The following is a 27,762-nucleotide window of genomic DNA, read 5'->3' on the forward strand; positions in this document are numbered from 1 at the left end:
AGATCATAACCCCCCCCCCCTTATGTATTATACCTGGAGATCATATCCCCCCCCCCCTTATGTATTATACATGGAGATCATATCCCCCCTTATGTATTATACATGGAGATCATATCCCCCTTATGTATTATACATGGAGATCATATCCCCCCTTATGTATTATACATGGAGATCATATCCCCCCCTTATGTATTATACATGGAGATCATATCCCCCTTATGTATTATACATGGAGATCATATCCCCCCCTTATGTATTATACATGGAGATCATATCCCCCTTATGTATTATACATGGAGATCATATCCCCCTTATGTATTATACATGGAGATCATATCCCCCCCTTATGTATTATACATGGAGATCATATCCCCCTTATGTATTATACATGGAGATCATATCCCCCTTATGTATTATACATGGAGATCATATCCCCCCCTTATGTATTATACATGGAGATCATACCCCCCCCCTTATGTATTATACCTGGAGATCATATCCCCCCCCCCCCCTTATGTATTATACATGGAGATCATATCCCCCTTATGTATTATACATGGAGATCATATCCCCCCCTTATGTATTATACATGGAGATCATATCCCCCCCCTTATGTATTATACATGGAGATCATATCCCCCCCCCCTTGTGTATTATACATGGAGATCATATCCCCCCCCCCCTTATGTATTATACATGGAGATCATATCCCCCCCCCCCTTATGTATTATACATGGAGATCATATCCCCCCTTATGTATTATACCTGGAGATCATATCCCCCCCCCTTATGTATTATACATGGAGATCATATCCCCCCCCCTTATGTATTATACATGGAGATCATATCCCCCCTTATGTATTATACATGGAGATCATATCCCCCCCCTTATGTATTATACCTGGAGATCATATCCCCCCCCCTTATGTATTATACCTGGAGATCATATCCCCCCCCCCCCTTATGTATTATACATGGAGATCATACCCCCCCCCCTTATGTATTATACCTGGAGATCATATCCCCCCCCCCCCCTTATGTATTATACATGGAGATCATATCCCCCTTATGTATTATACATGGAGATCATATCCCCCCCTTATGTATTATACATGGAGATCATATCCCCCCCCTTATGTATTATACATGGAGATCATATCCCCCCCCCCTTGTGTATTATACATGGAGATCATATCCCCCCCCCTTATGTATTATACATGGAGATCATATCCCCCCCCCTTATGTATTATACATGGAGATCATATCCCCCCTTATGTATTATACCTGGAGATCATATCCCCCCCCCCCTTATGTATTATACATGGAGATCATATCCCCCCCCCTTATGTATTATACATGGAGATCATATCCCCCCTTATGTATTATACATGGAGATCATATCCCCCCCCTTATGTATTATACCTGGAGATCATATCCCCCCCCCCTTATGTATTATACATGGAGATCATATCCCCCTTATGTATTATACATGGAGATCATATCCCCCTTATGTATTATACATGGAGATCATATCCCCCTTATGTATTATACATGGAGATCATACCCCCCCCCCTTATGTATTATACATGGAGATCATATCCCCCCCTTATGTATTGTACATGGAGATCATATCCCCCCTTATGTATTATACATGGAGATCATATCCCCCCTTATGTATTATACATGGAGATAATATCACCCCCCCCCTTATGTATTATACATGGAGATCATATCCCCCCCCCCCCTTATGTATTATACCTGGAGATCATAACCCCCCCCCTTATGTATTATACCTGGAGATCATATCCCCCCCCCCTTATGTATTATACATGGAGATCATATCCCCCCTTATGTATTATACATGGAGATCATATCCCCCCCTCTTATGTATTATACGTGGAGATCATATCCCCCCTTATGTATTATACATGGAGATCATATCCCCCCTTATGTATTATACGTGGAGATCATATCCCCCCTTATGTATTATACATAAAGATCATATCCCCCCCCTTATGTATTATACATAAAGATCATATCCCCCCCCTTATGTATTATACATAAAGATCATATCCCCCCCCTTGTGTATTATACATGGAAATCATATCCCCCCTTATGTATTATACATGGAGATCATATCCCCCCCCTTATGTATTATACATGGAGATCATATCCCCCCCTTATGTATTATACATGGAGATCATATCCCCCCTTATGTATTATACATGGAGATCATATCCCCCCTTATGTATTATACATGGAGATCATATCCCCCCCCTTATGTATTATACATGGAGATCATATCCCCCCCCCTTGTGTATTATACATGGAGATCATATCCCCCCCCCCCTTATGTATTATACATGGAGATCATATCCCCCCCCCCTTATGTATTATACATGGAGATCATATCCCCCCCCCCTTATGTATTTTCCATGGAGATCATATCCCCCCTTATGTATTATACATGGAGATCATATCCCCCTTATGTATTATACATGGAGATCATATCCCCCCTTATGTATTATACATGGAGATCATACCCCCCCCTTATGTATTATACATGGAGATCATATCCCCCCCTTATGTATTATACATGGAGATCATATCACCCCTTATGTATTATACATGGAGATCATATCCCCCCCCTTATGTATTATACATGGAGATCATATCCCCCCCTTATGTATTATACATGGAGATCATATCACCCCTTATGTATTATACATGGAGATCATATCCCCCCCTTATGTATTATACATGGAGATCATATCCCCCCCTTATGTATTATACATGGAGATCATATCACCCCTTATGTATTATACATGGAGATCATATCCCCCCCCTTATGTATTATACATGGAGATCATATCCCCCCCTTATGTATTATACATGGTGATCATATTCCCCCCCCCTTATGTATTATACATGGTGATCATGTCCCCCCCCTTATGTATTATACATGGAGATCATATCCCCCCCTTATGTATTATACATGGAGATCATATCCCCCTTATGTATTATACATGGAGATCATATCCCCCCTTATGTGTTATACATGGAGATCATATCCCCCTTATGTATTATACATGGAGATCATATCCCCCCTTATGTATTATCCATGGAGATCATATCCCCCCCTTATGTATTATACATGGAGATCATATCCCCCCTTATGTATTATCCATGGAGATCATATCCCCCCCTTATGTATTATACATGGAGATCATATCCCCCCTTATGTATTATACATGGAGATCATATCCCCCCTTATGTATTATACATGGAGATCATATCCCCCTTATGTATTATACATGGTGATCATATCCCCCCTTATGTATTATACATGGAGATCATATCCCCCCTTATGTATTATACATGGTGATCATATCCCCCCCTTATGTATTATACATGGTGATCATATCCCCCCTTATGTATTATACATGGAGATCATATCCCCCCTTATGTATTATACATGGAGATCATATCCCCCCTTATGTATTATACATGGAGATCATATCCCCCTTATGTATTATACATGGAGATCATATCCCCCCTTATGTATTATACATGGAGATCATATCCCCCCCTTATGTATTATACATGGGGGTCATATCCCCCCTTATGTATTATACATGGAGATCATATCCCCCCTTAATCTCCTCTTCTGAAGAGAGAATAAATTCTGGTCCTCAAATTTCCTCATATTTGCGTGCGCTCGGCATCAAGGGGTTAATGTTATACCAATAAGTATTTGTGTGATCTCTCTCTTTGAACATCTCGAATAAAACCCCAAAAACTTAAACTATCACATAATCGTTATCAAAAAGGTGAATATGTAAAGTGATGCATCGTCAGCACTAAAAAATAATTATCTGTAATGAAGAAACTGGAAATTCTCTGTGGGCAACAAGTTACCATAAAGAGCCACGCCCTCAACCAAGTACTGCTTGCAGAAAGCTGGGAGAGGATTGGGCTGTTCATGGTCACTTTTAGGAGGGGATACAATAAATATTGGATAAAATAAATATTGGAATTACCCATTCGAGACTCTTCAGCCTCAATTATCCTCCGTACAGATTCTTGCATTAAACGCACCTGAATGAAAAAAAAATAAAATAAAGTGAGAATTAGAAATAAATATCACAGAACAGCAGGGGAGGGAAAGGAAATGTAAATACATGCTGTGAAGAGGTGGGGGTAGAAGCATATATAAAAATACACAGCAAAACAACCCCAATACAATATCCCAGAAAAGTAATCCACCTCCACCCTTGAAGGCCAAGCAAACAAAAATATATAACTTTTCTTTTGCCCAAATAATAATTATATCCACCTATCCCACCATACAAAAAAGTGTCCAAAATATCAAATATCCCTCCTCACAGGGATACAGATACAGACAAGTTTAGGGAAACATTGGCCGCATGTTCCCACTTCCAAGATGGCCGCGATCGCACTTCCGGTCAGCGTCGATACTTCGGACGTCACGTGTTCTGACGCGTTTCGTCACTTACTATGACTTTTTCAGAAGGGTAAGGACGTCTGCGCATCGACCTTACCCTTGGTGCACAGAGAGTGGCACGTGTGTTTTATTATTTAAAAGGTATGACACTATGTTGAGTTTTTTTTCTTTCGAGGTTTATTGTTATCAGGATTTGCAAGTTTGAAGAAGAAAGAATTTAATGGTTTACATGTGTGGAGATTTATTTCGATAATTGAGACATTTTGGACACTATTTTGATCTTTTGGACACTTTTTTGTATGGTGGGATAGGTGGATATATTTATTATTTGGGCAAAAGAAAAATTGGGGGTAGAAGCATGTGGAGGAGCAAAATTAAATTTGACAGTGCTAGGCCAATCAATGCAAAAAACAAGAAAACAAAACAAAATAAAAAACAAAACAACCAAAAAAACAACAAAACAAAACAAAATAAAAAACAAAACAAAAAAAAAGGATCTTCCTTAAACTGTTGTCAGAAGGTTGGAAGCATAAAATGGGCTAAAAGGTTTGTATTCTGCAGCATTAACAGCACCAGAACCAGAACCCAGCATGTTTATGGGTGTGTCTATACTTTTGGCCATACGTGTAGGTATGGAGATGTTTGGTTGAAAAGTGACTTTAATCCTTTTGCTGCTTCCAGTTTACATCGGCAGCAATGCATGGAAATCTGACAAGTCAATGGTATTGCGACCTTACAAACCTGATGGAGCGCCGCACTAAGTGCCAATGCTTCTGGCTCTCCTGTTTCACTGTGTGCATTGGGCGCATGGGTAAGCTCTTCGAGGAAGCGCCATGTCTTGCGATAGGAATCGCAATACAAGGCGCTTCCTCGCCACACACCAGCAAACCGCCGCACACCCAGCAGCTGAAGGTGCCCGAGATGTAAAAAACCCCAGCTCCTCCTGATGGCCACGCCATGGCTGGGGCCGCTTTTTTTTCACATCTCAAGCCAACTGTATGCTTGGACCCCTCTGCCATATATTCCGAGCTCAACTGTCCCATCTGAGGCCCGGGATCGGCATGGGAGGTGCCACTGGGTAGAGGTGAGGGAGACCAGCAAACGTCAATTCGCTGATCTCCCCTAATAAGTAACATCACTTTCCAGTTAGCTTAAATGTAGGGCAGGTGAGACATCGGGGGTCTAAAAGAGAAACCCAAGAATAAATATAGACTAAACCCCAGAATAAATATAGACTAAACCCCAGAATAAATATAAACCAAACCCCAGAATAAATATAGATTAAACCCCAGAATATAAACCAAATCCCTAGAATAAATATAGACCAAACCCCAGAATAAATAGAAACTAAACCCCAGAATACCGTAAGTATAAACCAAATCCCAGAATAAATATAAACCAAACCCCAGAATAAATATAGACTAAACCCCAGAATATAAACCAAATCCCAGAATAAATATAAACCAAACCCCAGAATAAATATAAATTAAACCTCAGAATAAATATAGACCAAACCCCAGAATATAAACCAAATCCCTAGAATAAATATAAACCAAACCCCAGAATAAATATAAATTAAACCTCAGAATAAATATAGACCAAACCCCAGAATAAATATAAATTAAACCCCAGAATAAATATAGACCAAACCCCAGAATAAATATAGACCAAACCCCAGAATAAATATAAATTAAACCCCAGAATAAATATAGACCAAACCCCAAAACAAATATAAACCAAACCCCAGAATAAATATAGACTAAACCCCAGAATAAATATAAACCAAACCCAGAATAAATATAAATGAACCCCAGAATAAATATAAATTAAACCCAGAATAAATATAGACTAAAACCCAGAATAAATATAAATGAAACCCCAGGATAAAAATAGGCATAAGGGGTTATTTTTAATGGTTGATCGCCAGCTCACCCATCTAGCCCTTATGATCAGCAAAGCACAAAGCAAAAAAGAAACCCACTAGGCAGAACAGCCAATAAACAGGGTTTACGTGGCTTTTGTGCATCCAAATTCAAAAAGGAAATGCAAGTACCAAAAAGTACAAAATCTTTGTCACATTTAGAAAATTTACAAAAAAAATATTGTGCAACCCACCACTCACCCTAAAAAGACAACGTTGTGTTGACAAATTCGTATGTCCCAATGTTACTGCCGGCCACAGTCAAAATAGTAAACTATGGGCAACCATAGGCTGCTAATTCACCATCCAGAAAATTCTAACATGTAACATACAGTTGCAAGAAAAAGTATGTGAACCCCTTGGGATTACGTGGAGTTTTGCATGAATTGGGCATAAAATGTGCTCTGAACGTCATCTAAGTCACAACAATAGAAGAACACAGAACACAGTCTGCTGAACATAATACTACACAAACATTAGATGTTGCCATGGTTTAATTGCACATAACATGTAAATATTCACAGTGCAGGGAGGAAAAAGTATGTGAGGCCCGAGCTTAATGACTTCTCCCAGAGCTAATTGGAGCCAGGAGTGAGCCAACCTTGACTCCAATCAGTGTGATGATATTGGATGTGTTGCTGACAGCTGTCCTGCCCTTCAAAAACACACACCTGTTTTGGGTTTACTGGTTTCAAGAAGCACTGTCTGATGTGAACCATGCCACGCAGAAAAGAGCTCTCAGAAGACCTACCATCAAGAATTGTTGACTTGCATGAAGCTGGAAAGGGTTACAAAAGTATCTCCAAAAGCCTTGATGTTCATGTGTCCACGGTAAGACAGACTGTCTACAAATGGAGAAAGTTTAGCACTGTTGCTACTCTCCCTAGGCGTGGCCGTCCTGTAAAAATGACTGCAAGAGCCCAGCGCAGAATGCTGCACGAGGTAAAGAAGAATCCCAGAGTGTCAGCTAAAGACCTACAGAAATCTCTGGCACATGCTAACATTTTTGTTGACACACCTACAATAAGGAAAACATTAAACAAGAATGGAGTACATGGGAGGACACCACGGAGGAAGCCATTGCTGTCCAAAAAGAAGATTGCAGCACGTTTGAAGTTTGCAAAAGAGCACCTGGATGTTCCACAGCACTACTGGCAAAATATACTGTGGACAGATGACACCAAGACTGAGTTGTTTGGGAAGAACACACAACACTATGTGTGGAGAAAAAAAGGCACAGCACACCAACATCAAAACCTCATCCCCACTGTGAAACATGGCGGAGGGAGCATCATGGTTTGTGGCTGCTTTGCTGCCTCAGGGCCTGGACGGATTGTTGTCATTGATGGGAAAATGAATTCCAGAGTTTATCAAGACATTTTGCAGGAAAACGTACGACCATCTGTCCGCCAACTGAAGCTCCGCAGAGGATGGGTGATGCAACAGGACAATGACCCAAAGCATACAAGTCATTCAACAAAACAATGGCTGCAACAGCACAGAATATGCCTTCTGGAGTGGCCCAGTCAGAGTCCTGACCTCAACCCCATTGAAATGCTGTGGCATGACCTTAAGAGAGCGATTCACACCAGACATCCCAAGAATATTGCTACACTGAAACAGTTTTGTGAAGAGGAGTGGTCCAAAATGACTCCAGATCGTTGTGCAGGTCTGATCTGCAACTACAGGAAACGTTTGGTTGAGGTTATTGCTGCCGAAGGAGGGTCAACCAGTTATTAAGTCCAAAGGTTCACATACTTTTTCCTCCCTGCACTGTGAATGTTTACATGTTATGTGCAATTAAACCATGGCAACATCTAATGTTTGTGTAGTATTATGTTCAGCAGACTGTGTTCTTCTATTGTTGTGACTTAGATGACGTTCAGAGCACATTTTATGCCCAATTCATGCAAAACTCCACGTAATCCCAAGGGGTTCACATACTTTTTCTTGCAACTGTACACTATATTGCTAAAAGGACCTAGATTGTAAGCTGGAAAGAGCAGGGCCCTCAAACCCCTCGTGTATTGTATTGTTACTGTCTTGTCTCATGTTCTGTCCCCCTTGCTATTGTACAGCGCTGAGCATACCCTTTGGCACTATATAAATACTGTATAATAATAATAATAATAATAATAATAATAAAAGTATTGGTCGGCCGGCCTTTCCATACACATGAACTTCAATGGCCCCCCAGTCTTAGTCCGTAGGGTTCAATATTGAGTTGGCCCCGCCCTTTCCACACACATGACCTTTAATGGCCCCCCCAGTCTTAGTCTGTAGGGTTCAATATTGAGTTGGCCCCACCCTTTGCAGCTATAACAGCTTCAACTCTTCTGGGAAGGCCGTCCACAAGGTTTAGGAGGGTGTCTATGGGAAGGTTGGACCATTCTTCCAGAAGCACATTTGTGAGGTCAGGCACGGATTTCGGGGGAGGAGGCCTGGCTCACAGTCTCCACTCTAATTCATCCCAAAGGTGTTCTATGGGGTTGAGGTCAGGACTCTGTGCAGGACAGTCAAGTTCCTCCACCCGAAACTGGCTCCTCCATGTCTTTATGGACCTTGCTTTGTGCACTGGTGGGCAGTCACGTTGGAACAGGAAGGGGCCATCCCCAAACTCTTCCCACAAAGTTGGGAGCATGAAATTGTCCAAAATGTTTTGGTACACTGACGCCTTAAGAGTTCCCTTCACTGGAACTAGGGGGCCAAGCCCAACTCCTGAAAAACAACTGCACGCCATAATCCCCCCTCCATCAAACGTTACACTTGGCAAAATGCAGTCAGGCAAGTACCGTTCTCCTGGAAATCACCAATCCAGACACGTCCATTGGATTGCCAGACAGAGAAGCGTGATTGGTCACTCCAGAGAACACGTCTCCTCTGCTCTACAGTCCAGTGGCGGCGTGCTTTACACCACGGCATCCAACGCTTTGCATTGCACTTGGTGATGTAAGGCTTGGATGCAGCTGCTCGGCCATGGAAACCCATTCCATGAAGCTCCCTACACACTGTTGTTGGGCTCATCTGAAGGCCACACCAAGTTTGGAGGTCTTTAGCTATTGACTCTGCAGACAGTTGGCGACTTCTGCGCACTGTGCGCTTCAGCATGCGCTGACCCCGCCCTGTCATGTGACGTGGCCTGCCACTTGGTGGCTGAGTGGCTGTTGTTCCCAGTTGCTTCCACTTTGTTAAAATCCCACTAACAATTGAGGGTGGAATATTTAGTAGCCAGGAAATGTAAGCCAGGCAAGTTCCTCCACCTCAAACTGGCTCCTCCATGTCTTTATGGACCTTGCTTTGTGCACTGGTGGGCAGTCATGTTGGAACAGGAAGGGGCCATCCCCAAACTCCTCCCACAAAGTTGGGAACATGAAATTGGCCAAAATGTCGCCTTAAGAGCTCCCTTAACTGGAACTAGGGGGCCAAGCCCAACCCCTGAAAGACAACCCCACAACATAATCCCCCCTCCCCAACACTCTTTACACTACCGTTCTCCTGGCAAGCACCAAACCCAGACATGTCCATGAACCTCTAAATCAGGGGTCTCCAAACTTGTTAAGCGACGGGGCCAGTTTATGGTCCTTTAGGCTTTACTGAGGGCCAGTAGAAAATGCCCCGGCATCAGTGGGCATAAACAAGGCCCCATTGGAATAGTGCCCCATTGTCGGTATCAATGGGAAGAATAGTGCCCTATCTATGGTGTCAGTTGGTGGAATAGTTCTCCAATGGCCAAATAAAAGCAAGCAAGGGGCCACACCCGGCCCCCGTGCTACAGTTTGGAATCCACTGCGCTAAGCAATCTGCTCCATTTTATTGCTCCCAGTAATGCAGAACAGGTAAAGAACGGTTTAATAACACACTCCTACGTATAAACAAGCGGTGGTTATATACCAACTTTAGAACCATTTTCACTGAGGATTTAGTCCCCCTATAAAAACATGAAAGCTATTAATGAGCTGCATTTAAATCGCTGGGGACTATGCAATAAAACAGCAAAGTTATAATGGGGAGTCGGGTGACAGGTTCTCTTTATGGTGTCCCCCCCTGACTTTTTATCACCGCAATATTTACATAGTAAAAGGATTATGTAAATGAAATACTCACGGCCGCCTCCGCCTCTTGCTTCTTCTGCAATATATCTGACGCCGAGCTTTCCCACTGCTTCTCCAGCTCCCTAATTATTGACACAAACACAAGGAGACTTTTACTTGGGAGATCGGGACACTCGTGGCAAATCATTCAAAGATGTACAGCAACATCCTCCGAACACCCAGAGAATAAAAAGGCGTACCTCATTTTAAACCCCGTTCCAGGAATAGTGCCCCATTACTGGTGTCAGTGGGAGGCATACAGCTCCGTCATTGGCGTCAGTGGGAGGAATAGTACCCTATCATTGGTGTCAGTGGGAGGAATAGTGCCCCATCATTGGTGTCAGTGGGAGGAATAGTGCCCCATCATTGGTATCAGTGGGAGGAATAGTGCCCATCATTGGTGTCAGTGGGAGGAATAGTGCCCCCTCATTGGTGTCAGTGGGAGGAATAGTGCCTCATCATTGGTGTCAGTGGGAGGAATAGTGCCCCATCATTGGTGTCAGTGGGAGGAATAGTGCCCCATCATTGGTATCAGTGGGAGGAATAGTGCCCCATCATTGGTGTCAGTGGGAGGAATAGTGCCCCCTCATTGGTGTCAGTGGGAGGAATAGTGCCCCATCATTGGTATCAGTGGGGGGAATAGTGCCTCATCATTGGTATCAGTGGGAGGAATAGTGCCTCATCATTGGTGTCAGTGGGAGGAATAGTGCCCCATCATTGGTGTCAGTGGGAGGAATAGTGCCCCCTCATTGGTGTAAGTGGGAGGAATAGTGCCCCATCATTGGTATCAGTGGGAGGAATAGTGTTCCATCATTGGTGTCAGTGGGAGGAATAGTGCCTCGTCATTTGTATCAGTGGGAGGAATAGTGCCCCGTCATTGGCGTCAGTGGGAGGAATAGTGCCCCATCATTGGTGTCAGTGGGGGGAATAGTGCCCCATCATTGGTGTCAGTGGGAGGAATAGTGCCCCATCATTGATGTCAGTGGGAGGAATAGTGCCCCGTCATTGGTATCAGTGGGAGGAATAGTGCCCCATCATTGGTATCAGTGGGAGGAATAGTGCCTCATCATTGGTATCAGTGGGAGGAATAGTGCCCCATCATTGGTGTCAGTGGGAGGAATAGCGCCCCATCATTGGTGTCAGTGGGAGGAATAGCGCCCCATCATTGGTGTCAGTGGGAGGCACAGTGCCCCGTCATTGGCGTCAGTGGGAGGCACAGTGCCCCGTCATTGGCGTCAGTGGGAGGCAGTCTGCCCTGTCATTGGTGTCAGTGGGAGGCACACTGCCCCGTTATTGGTGTCAGTGGGAGGCACACTGCCCCGTCATTGGAGTCAGTGGGAGGCACAGTGCTGCTTCATTGGTGACATGGAATATCATTCAACTCAGAAGACGACCTTGGAGAGGTGAATATGAGGGACTGGGCCACAGAGGAGTAATACAGCAGAAGCATTTTCCCTATTTCCTCCAGCTCCCCCTCCCAGTGACTTGGCAGCCTTCCAGATATCTAAACTATAACGTGAACAAAGCAGCTCTGAGAAGGGGGACATGAGCTACTGAGACTTAAATGACCTAATTGCCCATCTTGTGAATTTTGAGAATTAATTGATCCACAGTGTGTGCAGCTACAGAGGTCAGCAAGGGCTTGTTGTGAAGCTCATTAACAAGATGTAAATGCAGAAACCTCCATAGCTAAGCTGAAATACAGGCAAAGCAAATATGGTCCAAATAAAAGAGTAATCTGTATTTTCACTTAAAGCTTGCTGCCCTTTGTGCATTTCTTCCAGGGCTCTGCATTAATCACCTATGAAACAACCCCTGCACTCTGTATCTGTGGAGGAGTCCCCTTGATAACAACCGGTCACTGCTGCTCTCTTCCCCTGTACAGGGCAACTGCTCTTGTAATCGCCCCTTTTGAGCTTCTACAGGTAGCCTACAGCAGGACAACCATCTGGGTCCCACCCAGGGGCGGACTGACAACTCATGGGGCCCCCGGGCAATAGGGGATCACGGGGCCCTGTGTCCTCACCCACATTCAAACCACACCCAAAAAAGCCTATGAAAGGTACTAGGGGCATCTCATGGGGCCCCCTACTGACTCAGGGCCCTCGGGCAGTGCCCGAGTGGCCAAATGGTCAGTCCGCCACTGGTCCCACCCAAGTATCTGCTCAGCTTACTTTTACAAGGTAAAATCTTGGTTTGAAAAAACAAATGGAGCACATAATGTGGACTTATATCGTTTGTGGCTACTGAAGAATAAATATGATTAAAAGTTTTTGTGGTTGTACTTGGAAGATAGCACACAACACAGGCCTATATGTTTTTGGCCAGAGTTCTAATTTAACCCCTCGCCAACAGAGCACTTCTACCCCCTTCCTGCTACAGAGCACTTATACCCCCTTCCTGCCTACCGGGCACTTATACCCCCTTCCTGCCTACCGGACACTTCTACCCCCTTCCTGCCTACCGGACACTTCTACCCCCTTCCTGCCTACCGGACACTTCTACCCCCTTCCTGCCTACCGGGCACTTCTACCCCCTTCCTGCCTACAGGGCACTTCTACCCCCTTCCTGCCTACAGGGCACTTCTACCCCCTTCCTGCCTACAGGGCACTTCTACCCCCTCCCTGCCTACCGGGCACTTCTACCCCCTTCCTGCCTACAGGACACTTCTACCCCCTTCCTGCCTACAGGACACTTCTACCCCCTTCCTGCCTACCGGGCACTTCTACCCCCTTCCTGCCTACAGGGCACTTCTACCGCCTTCCTGCCTACCGGGCACTTCTACCGCCTTCCTGCCTACAGGGCACTTCTACCCCCTTCCTGCCTACCGGGCACTTCTACCCCCTTCCTGCCTACCGGGCACTTCTACCCCCTTCCTGCCTACAGGACACTTCTACCCCCTTCCTGCCTACAGGGCACTTCTACCCCCTTCCTGCCTACAGGGCACTTCTACCCCCTTCCTGCCTACTGGGCACTTCTACCCCCTTCCTGCCTACTGGGCACTTCTACCCCCTTCCTGCCTACTGGGCACTTATACCCCCTTCCTGCCTACTGGGCGCTTATACCCCCTTCCTGCCTACTGGGCGCTTATACCCCCTTCCTGCCTACTGGGCGCTTATATCCCCTTCCTGCCCAGGCCAATTTTCAGCTTTCAGCACTTGTACCCATATGAAATTTTTAGCATTTTTTTGAGACAGATAAAGCTTTCTTTTGGTGGTATTTAATCACCTCTGCGGGGTTTTTATTATTTGCTAAACAAACCAAAAAAAACTGAAAACTTTGGGGAAAAAAATTTTTTTTTCTTCATTTTTGTTTCAAAATTTTGTAAAGTGATTTTTCTCCATCACTGATGTGCGCTGAGGCTGCAGTGATGGGCACTGATAGGTGGCACTGATGAGGAGGCACTGGTAGATGGCACTGATGGGCATTGACAGACATCACTGATGGGAACTGAAAGGCAGCACTCATATATGGCACTGATAGGCAGCACTGACTGGCACTGAAAGGTGGCAATGATTGGCAGCACTGATAAGCGGCACTGATAGGTAACACTGAAAGGCAGCTCAGATGGGCACTGATATGTGGCATTGATGTGGCACTGATGGACACTGACAGGTGGCACTGCTGAGGCTACACTGATCATCAGGACACACTGATCATCAGTGCCCTGATGATCAGTGTAGATGTCCCCTCAGAGGAATCCCGATTGCCGTCTCTCCTCTCCTCTGTCAGCGTGACAGCGATAACTGGCATTTCCCTATTTACATGCGATCAACTGCGATTGGACACAGCTGATCACATGACCGAGCCGCCATCTTCGGCTCTTCCTGTTGATCGGCGATCCGCTGTGTCCGAGGGACACAGCGCACCACCGATCGCCGCGCACGTGCGGTTAGAGTGGGAGGGCATCATAGGACGTCCTCCCAGAACTAGAGAACCGCCTTGCGCCCGTCATTACCTCATATGGTGGGCGGGAGGCGGTTAAAGTGGTTCTACAGGCTGAAGGTTTTGTTACCTTAATGCAGTGGTCAACAAGCCGCGGCTCGCGAGCCACATGCGGCTCTTTACACACTTTAATGCGGCTCTTCTGTGTGTCGGGCGCCCGCTCCCCTCCCTCCTCTCGGGCGGCCGCCCCAAAAGTCAGGACTCTGCAGCTAGCCCAGTAATGGGCAAACTACGGCCCGGCGGACCTTTTAATCCGGCCCGCGGAGCATGGCAAACATTGGCTGTCAGGATGTAGGCGGGGCAGCGTGACGAACTCCTCTCCTCTCACAGTCCGCCCTGAAGACCGGAACGGCGCGGGAACACGGCGAGAGGAACGTGCGGAGCAAAGGTAAGTGAATTGACACAATATGGGGAATGAATTACTATAGGGGGGATGAATTACTATAGGGGGGATGAATTACTATAGGGGGGATGAATTACTATATGGGGGATGAATTACTATATGGGGGATGAATTACTATATGGGGGATGAATTACTATATGGGGGATGTATTTTCAGTTTTAAAAATGTGGCTCTCAAAATAAATTTCAATCGTGGTTTTGGCGAGATTTGGCTCAGTTGAAAAAAAAGGTTGCCCACCACTGCCTTAATACATTCTATACATCAAAGTAAAAATCCTTCTGCATGCAGCTCCCCCCCCAAATACTTCCCTGAGCCTGATCTAGATCCAACGCTGTGCAGAGACTCTCTCTGCTCTCTCCCCTCCTCACTGGCTCCCACTGCTGTCGATCACAGACAGTAAGGAGGGACCGGGGAGGAGGCTAAGCTGCGCTATGTGTGTCTATGGACACACAGAGCCAGCGCAGGGGCTAGCCTGCATGAAAGCCCCCACAGCAAGTGGCTTTCGATTGTGGGCACTCAGTGGGGGGGGGGGGGGAGCCAAGAACATCGACAGGGGGACCCCAGAGCAGGAGGATCGGGGCTATGCAAAGTCACTACAGAGCAGGCAAGTGTGACATGTTTGTTATTTAAAAAAAATAAAATGTGACCCTTTATAGTCCCTTTAAGAAGGGCTTGGATACATTTATTGGTAAAATAAACCGTTGGGCCCCTTCCCTTCCTCCAGAGCAGGCCGTCATCCTCATTGGCCGACCTCATCGCAGGCTATCCCCTCTTCAGTCTATCATGAATGCTGCTGCCAGACTCATCCACCTTACTAACCGTTCTGTATCTGCCACCCCTCTCTGCCAATCCCTCCACTGACCTCCACTCAGTGTCCTCCACCCCTCTCTGCCAATCCCTCCACTGACCTCCACTCAGTGTCCTCCACCCCTCTCTGCCAATCCCTCCACTGACCTCCACTCAGTGTCCTCCACCCCTCTCTGCTAATCCCTCCACTGACCTCCACTCAGTGTCCTCCACCCCTCTCTGCCAATCCCTCCACTGGCCTCCATTCACTGTCCTCCGCCCCTCTCTGCCAATCCCTCCACTGGCCTCCACCCCTCTCTGCCAATCCCTCCACTGGCCTCCATGCAGTGTCCTCCACCCCTCTCTGCCAATTCCTCCACTGGCCTCCATTCAGTGTCCTCCACCCCACTCTGCCAATCCCTCCACTGGCCTCCATGCAGTGTCCTCCACCCCTCTCTGCCAATTCCTCCACTGGCCTCCATTCAGTGTCCTCCACCCCACTCTGCCAATCCCTCCACTGGCCTCCATTCAGTGTCCTCCACCCCTCTCTGCCAATCCCTCCACTGGCCTCCACTCAGTGTCCTCCATCCCTTTCTGCCAATCCCTCCACTGGCTTCCCATTGCCTAACGGATAAAATTCAAAACATTAACAATAACATATAAAGCCTTTTATAACTCCGCCCCAAATTACATCACCGATCTTGTCTCCAAATATTACCCAAACCGTACTCTCCGCTCCTCGCACGACCTCCTACTCTCTAGCTTCCTTGTCTCCTCCTCCCATGCTCCTCTCCAGGACTTCTCCAGAGCTTCCCGCATCCTCTGGAACTCTCTACCCCAATTTATCAGACTATCGCCTACTCTGCTCACTTTTAGGCGATCTCTGACAACCGATCTCTTCAGGGAAGACTATCCTGCCCTCAGCTAATAATGGAATCTTCTATTCCTCCTACCAGTCCATCCCCCACAGTTACTACCTTTTGTACCACTAGCCCCTCCCTCCTAGATTGTAAGCTCCCAGGATCAGGGCCCTCCTATCCCTCTTGTATTGAACTGTATCGTTGCTGTATTGTCTTTCATTATATTGTAAAGCGCTGAGCAAACTGTTGGTGCCATAAATCCTGTATAATAATATAAAATCTGCAAATCTCATTTGTTTTCTGGTTGATACACAAACAAAACCCTCCCTATAAAAGGATTTGGCCGGTTCGATAACAAATAACCGACGAATCAAAGCCTGATCCAAGAGACGCGCCCGGCGCCTGTCTGGCTGAATTATTTTGCAGGATGGCTGCTGTGTACTTACTTCTCCTTCTGTGCCTTGAGGTACGGCTTGATAATAAGCCGGTGCATGGCCACATAGATAACGAGGGGCCCTATGGTGGCATAAAACACGGCGCTGGGAAGGAGCTGATCCGTCAGGTGGATAGGGAAGAAATATGTCTGGCTGGCTCTATTCAACCTGGAACAAAGAGGAGGAAGAGTAGATTAATGCAAGGAGTCTGCTGGCAGCCCAGCAAGGAAAAATCCATTATTTATACATGCTGGATCTCATCTGACCCCGGAGTGCATCACTTGACACATCTATTATCTACCGGCTTGTGATACGCCGCCATCTAATAAGCAGCCGCTGGATGGCCTGAACAACAAGACCGTTCATTTTATGCTGCTGGTCAGGCTGATGAGTCGGTCTTCCATTACCAGCCGCTGGCCGGCCTGGAGTAAGGAAAAGCAGCCAAGGAAAGAAGTTCCTTAACCCCTTCCAGTCCGGACACTTTACCCCCCTTCAAGTCCGGACACTTTACCCCCCTTCCAGTCCGGACACTTTCACCCCCCTTCCAGTCCGGACACTTTCACCCCCCTTCCAGTCCGGACACTTTCACCCCCCTTCCAGTCCGGACACTTTCACCCCCTTCCAGTCCGGACACTTTTCCCCCCTTCCAGTCCGGACACTTTCATCTCCTTCCAGTCCGGACACTTTCCCCCCCTTCCAGTCCGGACACTTTCATCCCCTTCCAGTCCGGACACTTCCCCCCCTTCCAGTCCGGACACTTTCACCCCCCTTCCAGTCCGGACACTTTCACCCCCCTTCCAGTCCGGACACTTTCACCCCCCTTCCAGTCCGGACACTTTCACCCCCTTCCAGTCCGGACACTTTCACCCCCTTCCAGTCCGGACACTTTCACCCCCTTCCAGTCCGGACACTTTTCCCCCCTTCCAGTCCGGACACTTTCATCCCCTTCCAGTCCGGACACTTTCATCTCCTTCCAGTCCGGACACTTTCATCCCCTTCCAGTCCGGACACTTCCCCCCCCTTCCAGTCCGGACACTTTCCCCCCTTCCTGTCCAGGCCAATTTTCAGCTTTCTGCGCTGTCACACTTTGAATGACAATTGCGCGGTCATGCAACACTGTACCCATATGAATTAAGCATTTTTTTGAGACAGATAAAGCTTTATTTTGGTGGTATTTATTCACCGCTGGGATTTTTATTTTTTTTTGCAATGTAAATGAAAAAGTAAAAAAATTTTGAAAAAAAAAGTGTTTTTCTTTTAAAATTTTGCAAATAAATAATCTTTCTTCATAAATCTTGTCCAAAATTTATTCCGTTATCTTTTTAATAAAAAAAAAACAAAAAAGCCAAATTAGTTTATAACCAAAAATAATTTTTAAACTTTTTTTTTATTTTTTTATATTATTATTTATGTTTCTTTTTTTTTTTTTTTACATACTGTCACCCTAGCAGTACAGTGTCACCATGGTGACACTGTACTACTTGGGAGGTGTGATAAAGATTTTTTTTTTTTACTCTGATTGCTTTTACACCCATAAAGGCTGTAAAAGCAATCATTTCTCCTCTCTGGCTGCATTCTTGCAGCCATTGAGAACTACTGTGTGAGCTGTGATTGGTCACAGCCTGTCACATGGTACAAGGCTGCTGTGAATAGCCCTGTACCATGTGACCTCTGTGATCATTCACAGATTTCACACGTAGTAAGCAATGATGTCAGAAGTGACATCTTGCTTACTACTCTGCATATGATCACTGATTGGCCAATCAGTGATCACATGATCGGGACCTCCCATGGAGGTCCCGTACGATGATCGGTGTTCCACTGTGTCTGGTGGACACAGTGGGCACCGGATCGCGGTGCTGAGCGCGCACAAGCAGGGGGCGGGGAGGTCATTTATAAACATTCACCCTGCCCCTGCACTGCCACCGTCCAGCCGTTTATATACAACGGCCAGACGGGAAGTGGTTAAAGAAGAATTCCAGGTATGGATGTTATTACATAGTTACATCGGTCCAGCTTGGAGCAACATAAATGTATATTTCAAAGTGAAACTATAAGTGGGCGCTTACACTCTCCAAATACCATGAACAAAATAAAACCAAATAAAAAGAAAGATGGCGCCTTTCCTTCAAGCTAAATCACTGCCTGTGCAGAACCAGAATACATAGTTACATAGTTAGTCTGGCTGAAAAAAGACAAAAGTCCATCCAGTTCAACCATAGATAAAAAAAAAAGCTATAATCCTACACCCACAGTTGATCCAGAGGAAGGGAAAAAAACCAGCAAAGCACGATCCAATTTGCTCCTGCTGGGAAAAAATTCCTTCCTGATCCCCCAAGAGGAAATCGGATATTCCCTGGATCAACTTTACCTATAAATGCTATATCCAGTTATATTCTGTGTATCCAAAAAAGAATCCAGGACCTTTCTACACCAAGTCACTGAGCTGGCCACAACTAACTCTTGAGGGAGCCTATCCCACATTTTCACAGCTCTTACTGTGAAGAAACCTTTCCGTGTTTGGAGATTAAATTTATTTTCCTCCAGACGTAAAGATCGCTCCCTTGTTCTCTGCGAAGACCTCAGGGTGAATAGCTCTACACCAAGTTCACTATATGGACCACTGATGTATTTATATATGGAGATCATATCCCCCCTTATGTATTATACATGGAGATCATATCCCCCGTTATGTATTATACATGGAGATCATATCCCCCTTATGTATTATACATGGAGATCATATCCCCCCCTTATGTATTATACATGGAGATCATATCCCCCCTTATGTATTATACATGGTGATCATATCCCCCCTTATGTATTATACATGGAGATCATATCCCCCCCTTATGTATTATACATGGTGATCATATCCCCCCTTATGTATTATACATGGAGATCATATCCCCCCTTATGTATTATACATGGAGATCATATCCCCCCTTATGTATTATACATGGAGATCATATCCCCCCTTATGTATTATACATGGAGATCATATCCCCCCTTATGTATTATACATGGAGATCATATCCCCCCTTATGTATTATACATGGAGATCATATCCCCCCCTTATGTATTATACATGGAGATCATATCCCCCCTTTTGTATTATACATGGAGCTCATATCTCCTCTTCTCAGTAGAGAATACATTCAGTTCCTCTAATCTTTCCTCATAGCTGATCTCCTCCATGCCTCGTATCAGTTTAGTTGCCCTTCTCTGTACTTTCTCCGGTCCCCCAATGTTCTTTTTGTGAATTGGTGCCCAAAACTGAACTGCATATTCCAGATGAGGTCTTACTAATGCTTTGTACAATACCATTCACATATTACCAAAAGTGAGATACAAATATGGTGAACCCTTATGTACACCTGCACATTATAGGTGCATTGCAAAATTTTTGTAGCTGCCCCTTTAAGAGCACCTAGTGGTGCTCCTAGTTGGGAAATTAAAACTATAAGTGGGCGCTTACACTCCCCATAGACACCCCCGCACTCAATCTCCAAATGTCATGAACCAAAACAACAATAAATAGTGCTGCATGCAGTGTTTTAGGTAAAAAAAACAAAAAACAAAACAAAATACGCTCTATTGTTTCTGGGCTGTACTACAGGTACAAACAACAAATAACATACACATACAGGTGAAACTCGAAAATTTTGAACATTGTGCAAAAGTTCATTTATTTCAGTGCAGCAACTTAAAAGGTGAAACTAATATATGAGACTCATTACATGCAAAGCAAGATAGTTCAAGCCGTGATTTGTCATCATTGTGATGATTATGGCTTACAGCTCATGAAAACCCCAAATGCACAATCTCAGAAAATGAGAATATTCCATGCAATCAATAAAACAAGGATTGTACATAGAACAATATCGGACCTCCGAAAAGTAGAAGCTGCATATGTACTCAGTACTTGGTTGGGGCCCCTTTTGCAGCAATTACTGCCTCAATGCGGCGTGGCATGGAAGCTATCAGCCTGTGGCGCTGCTGAGGTGTTATGGAAGACCAGGATGCTTCAATAGCGGTCTTCAACTCTTCTGCATTGTTCAGTCTCATGTCTCTCATCTTTCTCTTGGCAATGCTCCATAGATTCTCTATGGGGTTCAGGTCAGGCGAGTTTGCTGGCCAATCAAGCACAGTAATCCCACGGTCATTGAACTAGGTTTTGGTGCTTTTGGCAGTGTGGGCGGGTGCCAAGTCCTGCTGGAAAATGAAGTCAGCATCCCCATAAAGCTCGTCTGCGGAAGGAAGCATGAAGTGCTCCAAAATCTCCTGGTAGACGGCTGCGTTGACCCTGGATTTAATGAAGCACAGTGGACCAACACCAGCAGATGACATGGCTCCCCAAATCAACACGGACTGTGGAAACTTCACACTGGACTTCAAGCATCTTGCAGTGTGTGCCTCTCCATTCTTCCTCCATACTCTGGGTCCTTGTCCCTCTCCATTCTTCCTCCATACTCGGGGTCCTTGGGCCTCTCCATTCTTCCTCCATACTCGGGGTCCTTGGGCCTCTCCATTCTTCCTCCATACTCGGGGTCCTTGGGCCTCTCCATTCTTCCTCCATACTCGGGGTCCTTGGGCCTCTCCATTCTTCCTCCATACTCGGGGTCCTTGGGCCTCTCCATTCTTCCTCCATACTCGGGGTCCTTGGGCCTCTCCATTCTTCCTCCATACTCGGGGTCCTTGGTTTCCAAATGAGATGCAAAAGTTGCTCTCATCAGAAAAGAGGAATTTGGACCACTGAGCAGCAGGCCAGGTCTGTTTTTCTTTAGCCCAGGTAAGACGCTTCTGACGTTGTTTGTTGTTCAGGAGCGGCTTGACAAGAGGAATACAACAATTGAAGCCCATGTCCAGGATCCGTCTGTGTGTGGTGGCTCTTGATGCACTGACTCTAGCCTCAGTCCACTCCTTGTGAAAGTCCCCAACACTTTTGAATGGCCTTTTCCTGACAATCCTCTCCAGGCTGCGGTCATCCCTGCTACTTGTGCACTTTTTTCTTCCACACTTTTCCCTTCCACATAACTTTCTGTTAATGTGCTTTGATACAGCACTTTGGGAACATCCAACTTCTTTTGCAATTACCTTTTGAGGTTTTCCCTCCTTATGGAGGGTGTCAGTGATGGTGTCAGGTCAGAAGTCTTTCCCATGATTGTGATTCCTACTGAACCAGACTTAGAGACCATTTAAAGGCTCAGGAACTCTTTGCAGGTGTTATGGCTGAATTATCTGATTAGAGTGGGACACTTTGAGCCGAAAATATTGCACCTTTTCACAATATTCTCATTTTCTGAGATTGTGGATTTGGGGTTTTCATGAGCTGTAAGCCATAATCGTCACAATGATGACAAATCACGGCTTGAACTATCTTGCTTTGCATGTAATGAGTCTCATATATTAGTTTCACCTTTTAAGTTGCATTACAGAAATAAATGAACTTTTACACGATATTCTAATTTTTTGAGTTTCACCTGTATATGGTATTGCTGTGATCGTCAAGAGCTGGAAAATTTATTTTGGGTTGTTCTTTGGTGGTAGGTTATGGTAGTAACAAGAAACACACAGCTAAATTTAAAAAAAATATATTTTTGTTTACTATTTTGGGCCAGTTTTCCTTTGATAATAAAAAGAAAGTCAGGAGATATCCATTACCATTTACCACCAAATGAAAGCCCAATGTGTCCTGAAAAAAACACGGGATAATCCACCTGGATGTAGGAAGTAGTTGTGATGATATGGACGGTTTTCCTAACATATATCAACATTGCAAAATTGTGCTTAGGCATTTAGATTTGTTTTACCCTTAGGCATGAAGGGGTTAATGAGAAAAAAAAAATGAATTTAAACAACTATAGTATCAGGCTGCAACATAACATTGAAAAAAGTGAAGGGGGTCTGAATACTTTATGAATGCTCTGTATTTGGGTATTGGTAATTCACTTACTTGACCTTTAGAGACACCCCTTGTGGCACGCCAATACTGACGGTGGCTCCTAAAACACTGTGTCTTGAAATTTTCCTCTCAGCTCCATACTCCACCAAGGTCCCGAAAAGTCCAGCCCTAAAGGAAAAAGGGGTACACTCACGTTAAAAGCCAACTTGGCCAAAAGTGGTGGAGTAGCAAAGGCAAGGTGAGTATCAATGGATTAGGGGGTCCTTTTCAAGGATGTTGTCCGTTTGCCCTGAGTGATCTCTTTAACCACTTGTGCTCCAGAAGGTTTTGCCTCCTTCATGACCCGGGAATTTTTTCTATTTAGCACTGCGCTACTTTAACTGGTAATTGCCCGGTCATGCAACAAATTGGCAAAGAACAAAAAGTTGGAAAACATTTCCAGAAAAAGAACACAGCCTTTGCTGAAAAGTATAGATCATTTCAAGAAGTGGATGAAATCTGCAAATTCAACTACAAAGGTGAAAAAAACGATATATGCCGTGTTATCTTCATTTTAGAGGTCTTAACCCCCCTGGAGGTATTCCTGAGTGTCGCTCGGGGTAAAGTTTCAGCACCACAAGCGCTAACCCCCCCGAGCTACACTCGGGAATACACTGCAGCGTTGCTCCGGGATCTCTTCTTCACTTACCTTGTCCTGCGCTCCCGCGATGTCCCCCCTGCAGTGTCCCCGGCAATATCCTCCGGCCGATGCCGGCATCTGTCTTCCGGGTTCCGTTTCCTGCGACGTCGGGACATACGGGGGACGGAACGGCGGAAAATTTGAAAATGTCAAAAAGTGACATTCACTAAATACACTAAAATCACATAATATAACATTCCTGTATCAAACCATTTCACATACATTTTGTCCCGAGTGCTTTGTCCTGTGCCCTGCCTGCATTTTTACTGTTCTTTCTGCCTGGAAACTGAGAAACGTCCATGGCGTCCAAAAAGCGTCCCTTTAGGTCAGACGCGGTTTTAGACCGGCTAGAGAACAGCGATAGTAAATCAGAACCACTTGCAGAATTGATTGATAATGATTCGTGGGGGAAATTCCTCATCAGACACTGAAAACGATTCTGCGACTGAGCTCAGCGATGTGCGAACTTGGCGCTATATTTCACATTTCAGTGTTTTTGGTTTGATTACATTATTGAATTAAATTTATTATTATATTATTATTTTTTATGATTATTTATTAAATTATAATTTATGATTTTGTGTTTCAAGTTTTATCATACCCGGGATGTTTACTAGACTCTTGTTTGGACAGATTTCAGTGAGTTATTCCCAAGAATTACAGGCCTACAGCACTCGGGACAATGGCCACTATACAGTACTCCTACTCCTCGACCTCTCTGCGGCTTTTGACACGGTTGACCACCCCCTCCTCCTCAAAAAACTTCACTCTCTTGGCCTCAAAGACTCCGCTCTCTCCTGGCTCTCCTCTTACCTATCACAGCGCTCCTTCAGCGTTACCTATAACGCTACCACCTCCCCCTCCCTCTCTCTGTCGGGTCCCTCAAGGTCCTGTCCTCGGACCCCTTCTCTTCTCCATCTACACCTCCTCCCTTGGCCAATTAATAAATTCCCACAGCTTCAATTACCATCTCTACGCTGACGACACACAAATCTATCTCTCCACCCCTCACCTCACCCCTTCAGTCTCTGCTCGTATCACAAGCCTACTGAGTGACATATCAGACTGGATGTCACTCCACTTCCTCAAACTCAATCTTTCCAAAACTGAGCTCCTAGTATTCCCCCCAGCCCCCCCCCCCCCCTGAATTCTCCATCAAGACCAAAAACACTATCATCAGTCCCACCCCTCAAGCCAGGGTACTAGGTGTCATCCTAGACTCCAATCTGTCCTTTCAGCCCCAGGTTCAATCGCTGACAAACTCATGCAGACTTCACCTCCGCAACATCTCCAAAATATGACCGTTCCTAACCTTGGACACCACTAAGCAACTCATTCACTCCCTCATTATATCACGCCTCGACTACTTTAACTCCCTCCACACTGGCCTACCTCATCGCAGGCTATCCCCTCTTCAGTCTATCATGAATGCTGCTGCCAGACTCATCCACCTTACTAACTGTTCTGTATCTGCCACCCCTCTCTGCCAATCCCTCCACTGGTTTCCACTCAGTGTCCTCCACCCCTCTCTGCCAATCCCTCCGCTGACCTCCATTCATTGTCCTCCACCCCTCTCTGCCAATCCCTCCACTGACCTCCATTCAGTGTCCTCCACCCCTCTCTGCCAATCCCTCCACTGGTCTCCACCCCCCCTGCCAATCCCTCCACTGGCTTCCAGTTGCCCAACAGATAAAATTCAAAACACTAACACTGACGTATAAAGCCATCCACAACACTGCCCCAAACTACATCTCCGATCTTGTCTCCAAATATCACCCAAACCGTGCTCTTCGCTCCTCACAAGACCTCCTACTCTCTAGCTTCCTTGTCTCCTCCTCCCATGCTCGTCTCCAGGACTTCTCCAGGGCCTCTGTATTATAGAGTATCTATCCCTCGTCCTTGTTACATGCGCGGAGCAAAGGTAAGTGAATTGACACAATATGGGGGATGATTTACTATATGGGGGATGAATTACTATAGAGGGGATTACTATATGGGGGATGAATTACTATATGGGGGGTGAATTACTATAGGGGGGATGAATTACTATATGGGGGATGAATTACTATATGGGGGATGAATTACTATATGGGGGATTAATTACTATATGGGGGATGAATTACTATAGGGCGGATTACTATAGGGGGGATGAATTACTATATGGGGGATGAATTACTATAGGGGGGATGAATTACTATAGGGGGGATGAATTACTATATGGGGGATGAATTACTATATGGGGGATGAATTACTATATGGGGGATGAATTACTATATGGGGGATGAATTACTATGGGGGATGAATTACTATATGGGGGATGAATTACTATGGGGGATGAATTACTATATGGGGGATGAATTACTATATGGGGGATGAATTACTATGGGGGATGAATTACTATGGGGGATGAATTACTATATGGGGGATGAATTACTATATGGGGGATGAATTACTATATGGGGGATGAATTACTATATGGGGGATGAATTACTATAGGGGGGAGGATGAATTACTATATGGGGGATGAATTACTATATGGGGGATGAATTACTATATGGGGGATGAATTACTATATGGGGGATGAATTACTATATGGGGGATGAATTACTATGGGGAATGAATTACTATAAAAACTTATTGAAACTAAAAACAGTGTACCATCCTATGTATTTTCAGTTTTAAAAATGTGGCTCTCAAAATAAATTTCAATCGTGGTTTTGGCGAGATTTGGCTCAGTTGAAAAAAAAAGGTTGCCCTCCACTGGCCTAGGTGATCGGAAGCGGAAAGGTGTCCTCCCTCATCCCTCCCTGTAGTCTTTTGGGACATGTGACAGGTTCCAGAAGACTACAGGACCATTCATGAAGCGCAGCACTACTCGCACATGTGCAGTGGGTACCCGGCTGTGAAGCCACAAGCTATCACAGCCGGGTGCCCAGAAGGAAGATGCCGGCCTCCTGGAATACAGGACGGCCGGTGAAACGGACTGCGGGGTACACACCGTGGGACCGAGGGACAGGTAAGTGGCTGTTTTTTAAAAAGTCAGCAGCTACAGTTTTTGTAGCTGCTGACTTATTTTTTGATAGGTTGAGTGGAACTCCGCTTTAAGGTTGCTGACCCCTGACCCAGGCGATCACAGCAGAAGTACCTGTCCATTTCGGGTACCCCCTCGAAGGTGCCAATCCTTAATGCGGAACTTCTCCTTTTGGGTGGAGCTCTGCTAATGCACACAATGCATGAAGGTGAAAAACGTTAAGGCTTTAAAACCACTTTAAAAGGTTTTTGCACCCGGAGTCCAGCTTTAAAAACATCATTTATCCCTCAGTCGTAAAATGCGAGAGTGACATCCAGAACATCTGAAGAAACTCCATCGCTTAAATGTTGTTTTGCCTTCAGGGTCAGGTGATCCGCTCTAAATGCACCCAGTCCCTCGGAGCTCCGCAGGTTCGATATCCAGTGTCCCGGGAGTCCTGGCACCTGCTTGTTCTGCTTACCCTTCTGACACCAAGAGGATTAAGCAACAAATGAATCAATCGGTGTAGAGAGAAAATAATCAGAGTATTATTAGTGGATCACCACAGGGTTAATCCTAATTGGATTGCAATAGGCTCATAATTCACTGTCAGTGCATCGATCGCTGTACAGGGCGAGAAAGCGATGGGGGGAAACAAAAAAGGAAAAAAAAAGTAACGGTTTCCATTCTCGTTTTCGCAGCTTTGACATGGCGTGATGAAGTGAGCAGTTTGATAGCACACTGCGAGCAAGGACTAATCCCCAGATGTCGCGCTCATTCACTGCGGGTATGCGACTTGGAGGATAATGCCTATTCGAATCTCGTATATCTGCCTCAACTACAGCAATGAAAGCTGGATAAATAAAAGGTCGGGAAATGGCATGTAACAAGGACGAGGGATAGATACTCTGTATTACAGATAAATCATACGTTTGTTTTATTCCCACGTCAGGGGAGCGCGAGGCTGGCCGCTGAAATGGTGGCTTTTGGCCTAGTCTACCAAACTGGAAGAAACAAGAATGTTAAGCACACTGCAACCGATCAGATTTTAAGTTGAAGGCTGCTTCTACGGGACTAAAGGAAAGGAAAGGCTTGAATTTTATGCTATCGGCACAGCAGTTACATCTCCTTAATAGCATTTTAACCACTTGTAGACTGACACTGTGATGGGAGTCACTTTTGGAGGCCCATAGAACACATTTTGAGCTCATTTTGGAAAGGTGAGGAGACCCCTGTCTCAGCTCCCCATATCCCTATTATGTG

The 27,762-nt window shown here is 45.3% G+C and overlaps 1 protein-coding gene across 1 annotated transcript in view; it reads right to left on the reverse strand.

Moving 5' to 3' along the window:
• Nucleotides 1-27,762, reverse strand: part of DNAJC11 (DnaJ heat shock protein family (Hsp40) member C11) — a 104,488-nt gene that overhangs the window by 15,333 nt on the left and 61,393 nt on the right. Inside the window, exons 6-9 of the mRNA XM_089666187.1 lie at nt 22,862-22,978; nt 16,918-17,073; nt 10,491-10,560; nt 4,041-4,098 (exon numbers count right to left, since the gene is read on the reverse strand). Of these exons, the coding sequence (XP_089522313.1) occupies nt 4,041-4,098; nt 10,491-10,560; nt 16,918-17,073; nt 22,862-22,978 (401 nt within the window). The remainder of the gene's footprint in view (nt 1-4,040; nt 4,099-10,490; nt 10,561-16,917; nt 17,074-22,861; nt 22,979-27,762) is intronic.

The sequence above is a fragment of the Staurois parvus genome, unplaced genomic scaffold (assembly GCF_062004578.1).
Source record: "Staurois parvus isolate SC_StPar_1 unplaced genomic scaffold, SC_StPar_1.0 ptg002583l, whole genome shotgun sequence".
NCBI classification, from domain to species: Eukaryota; Metazoa; Chordata; class Amphibia; order Anura; family Ranidae; genus Staurois; species Staurois parvus.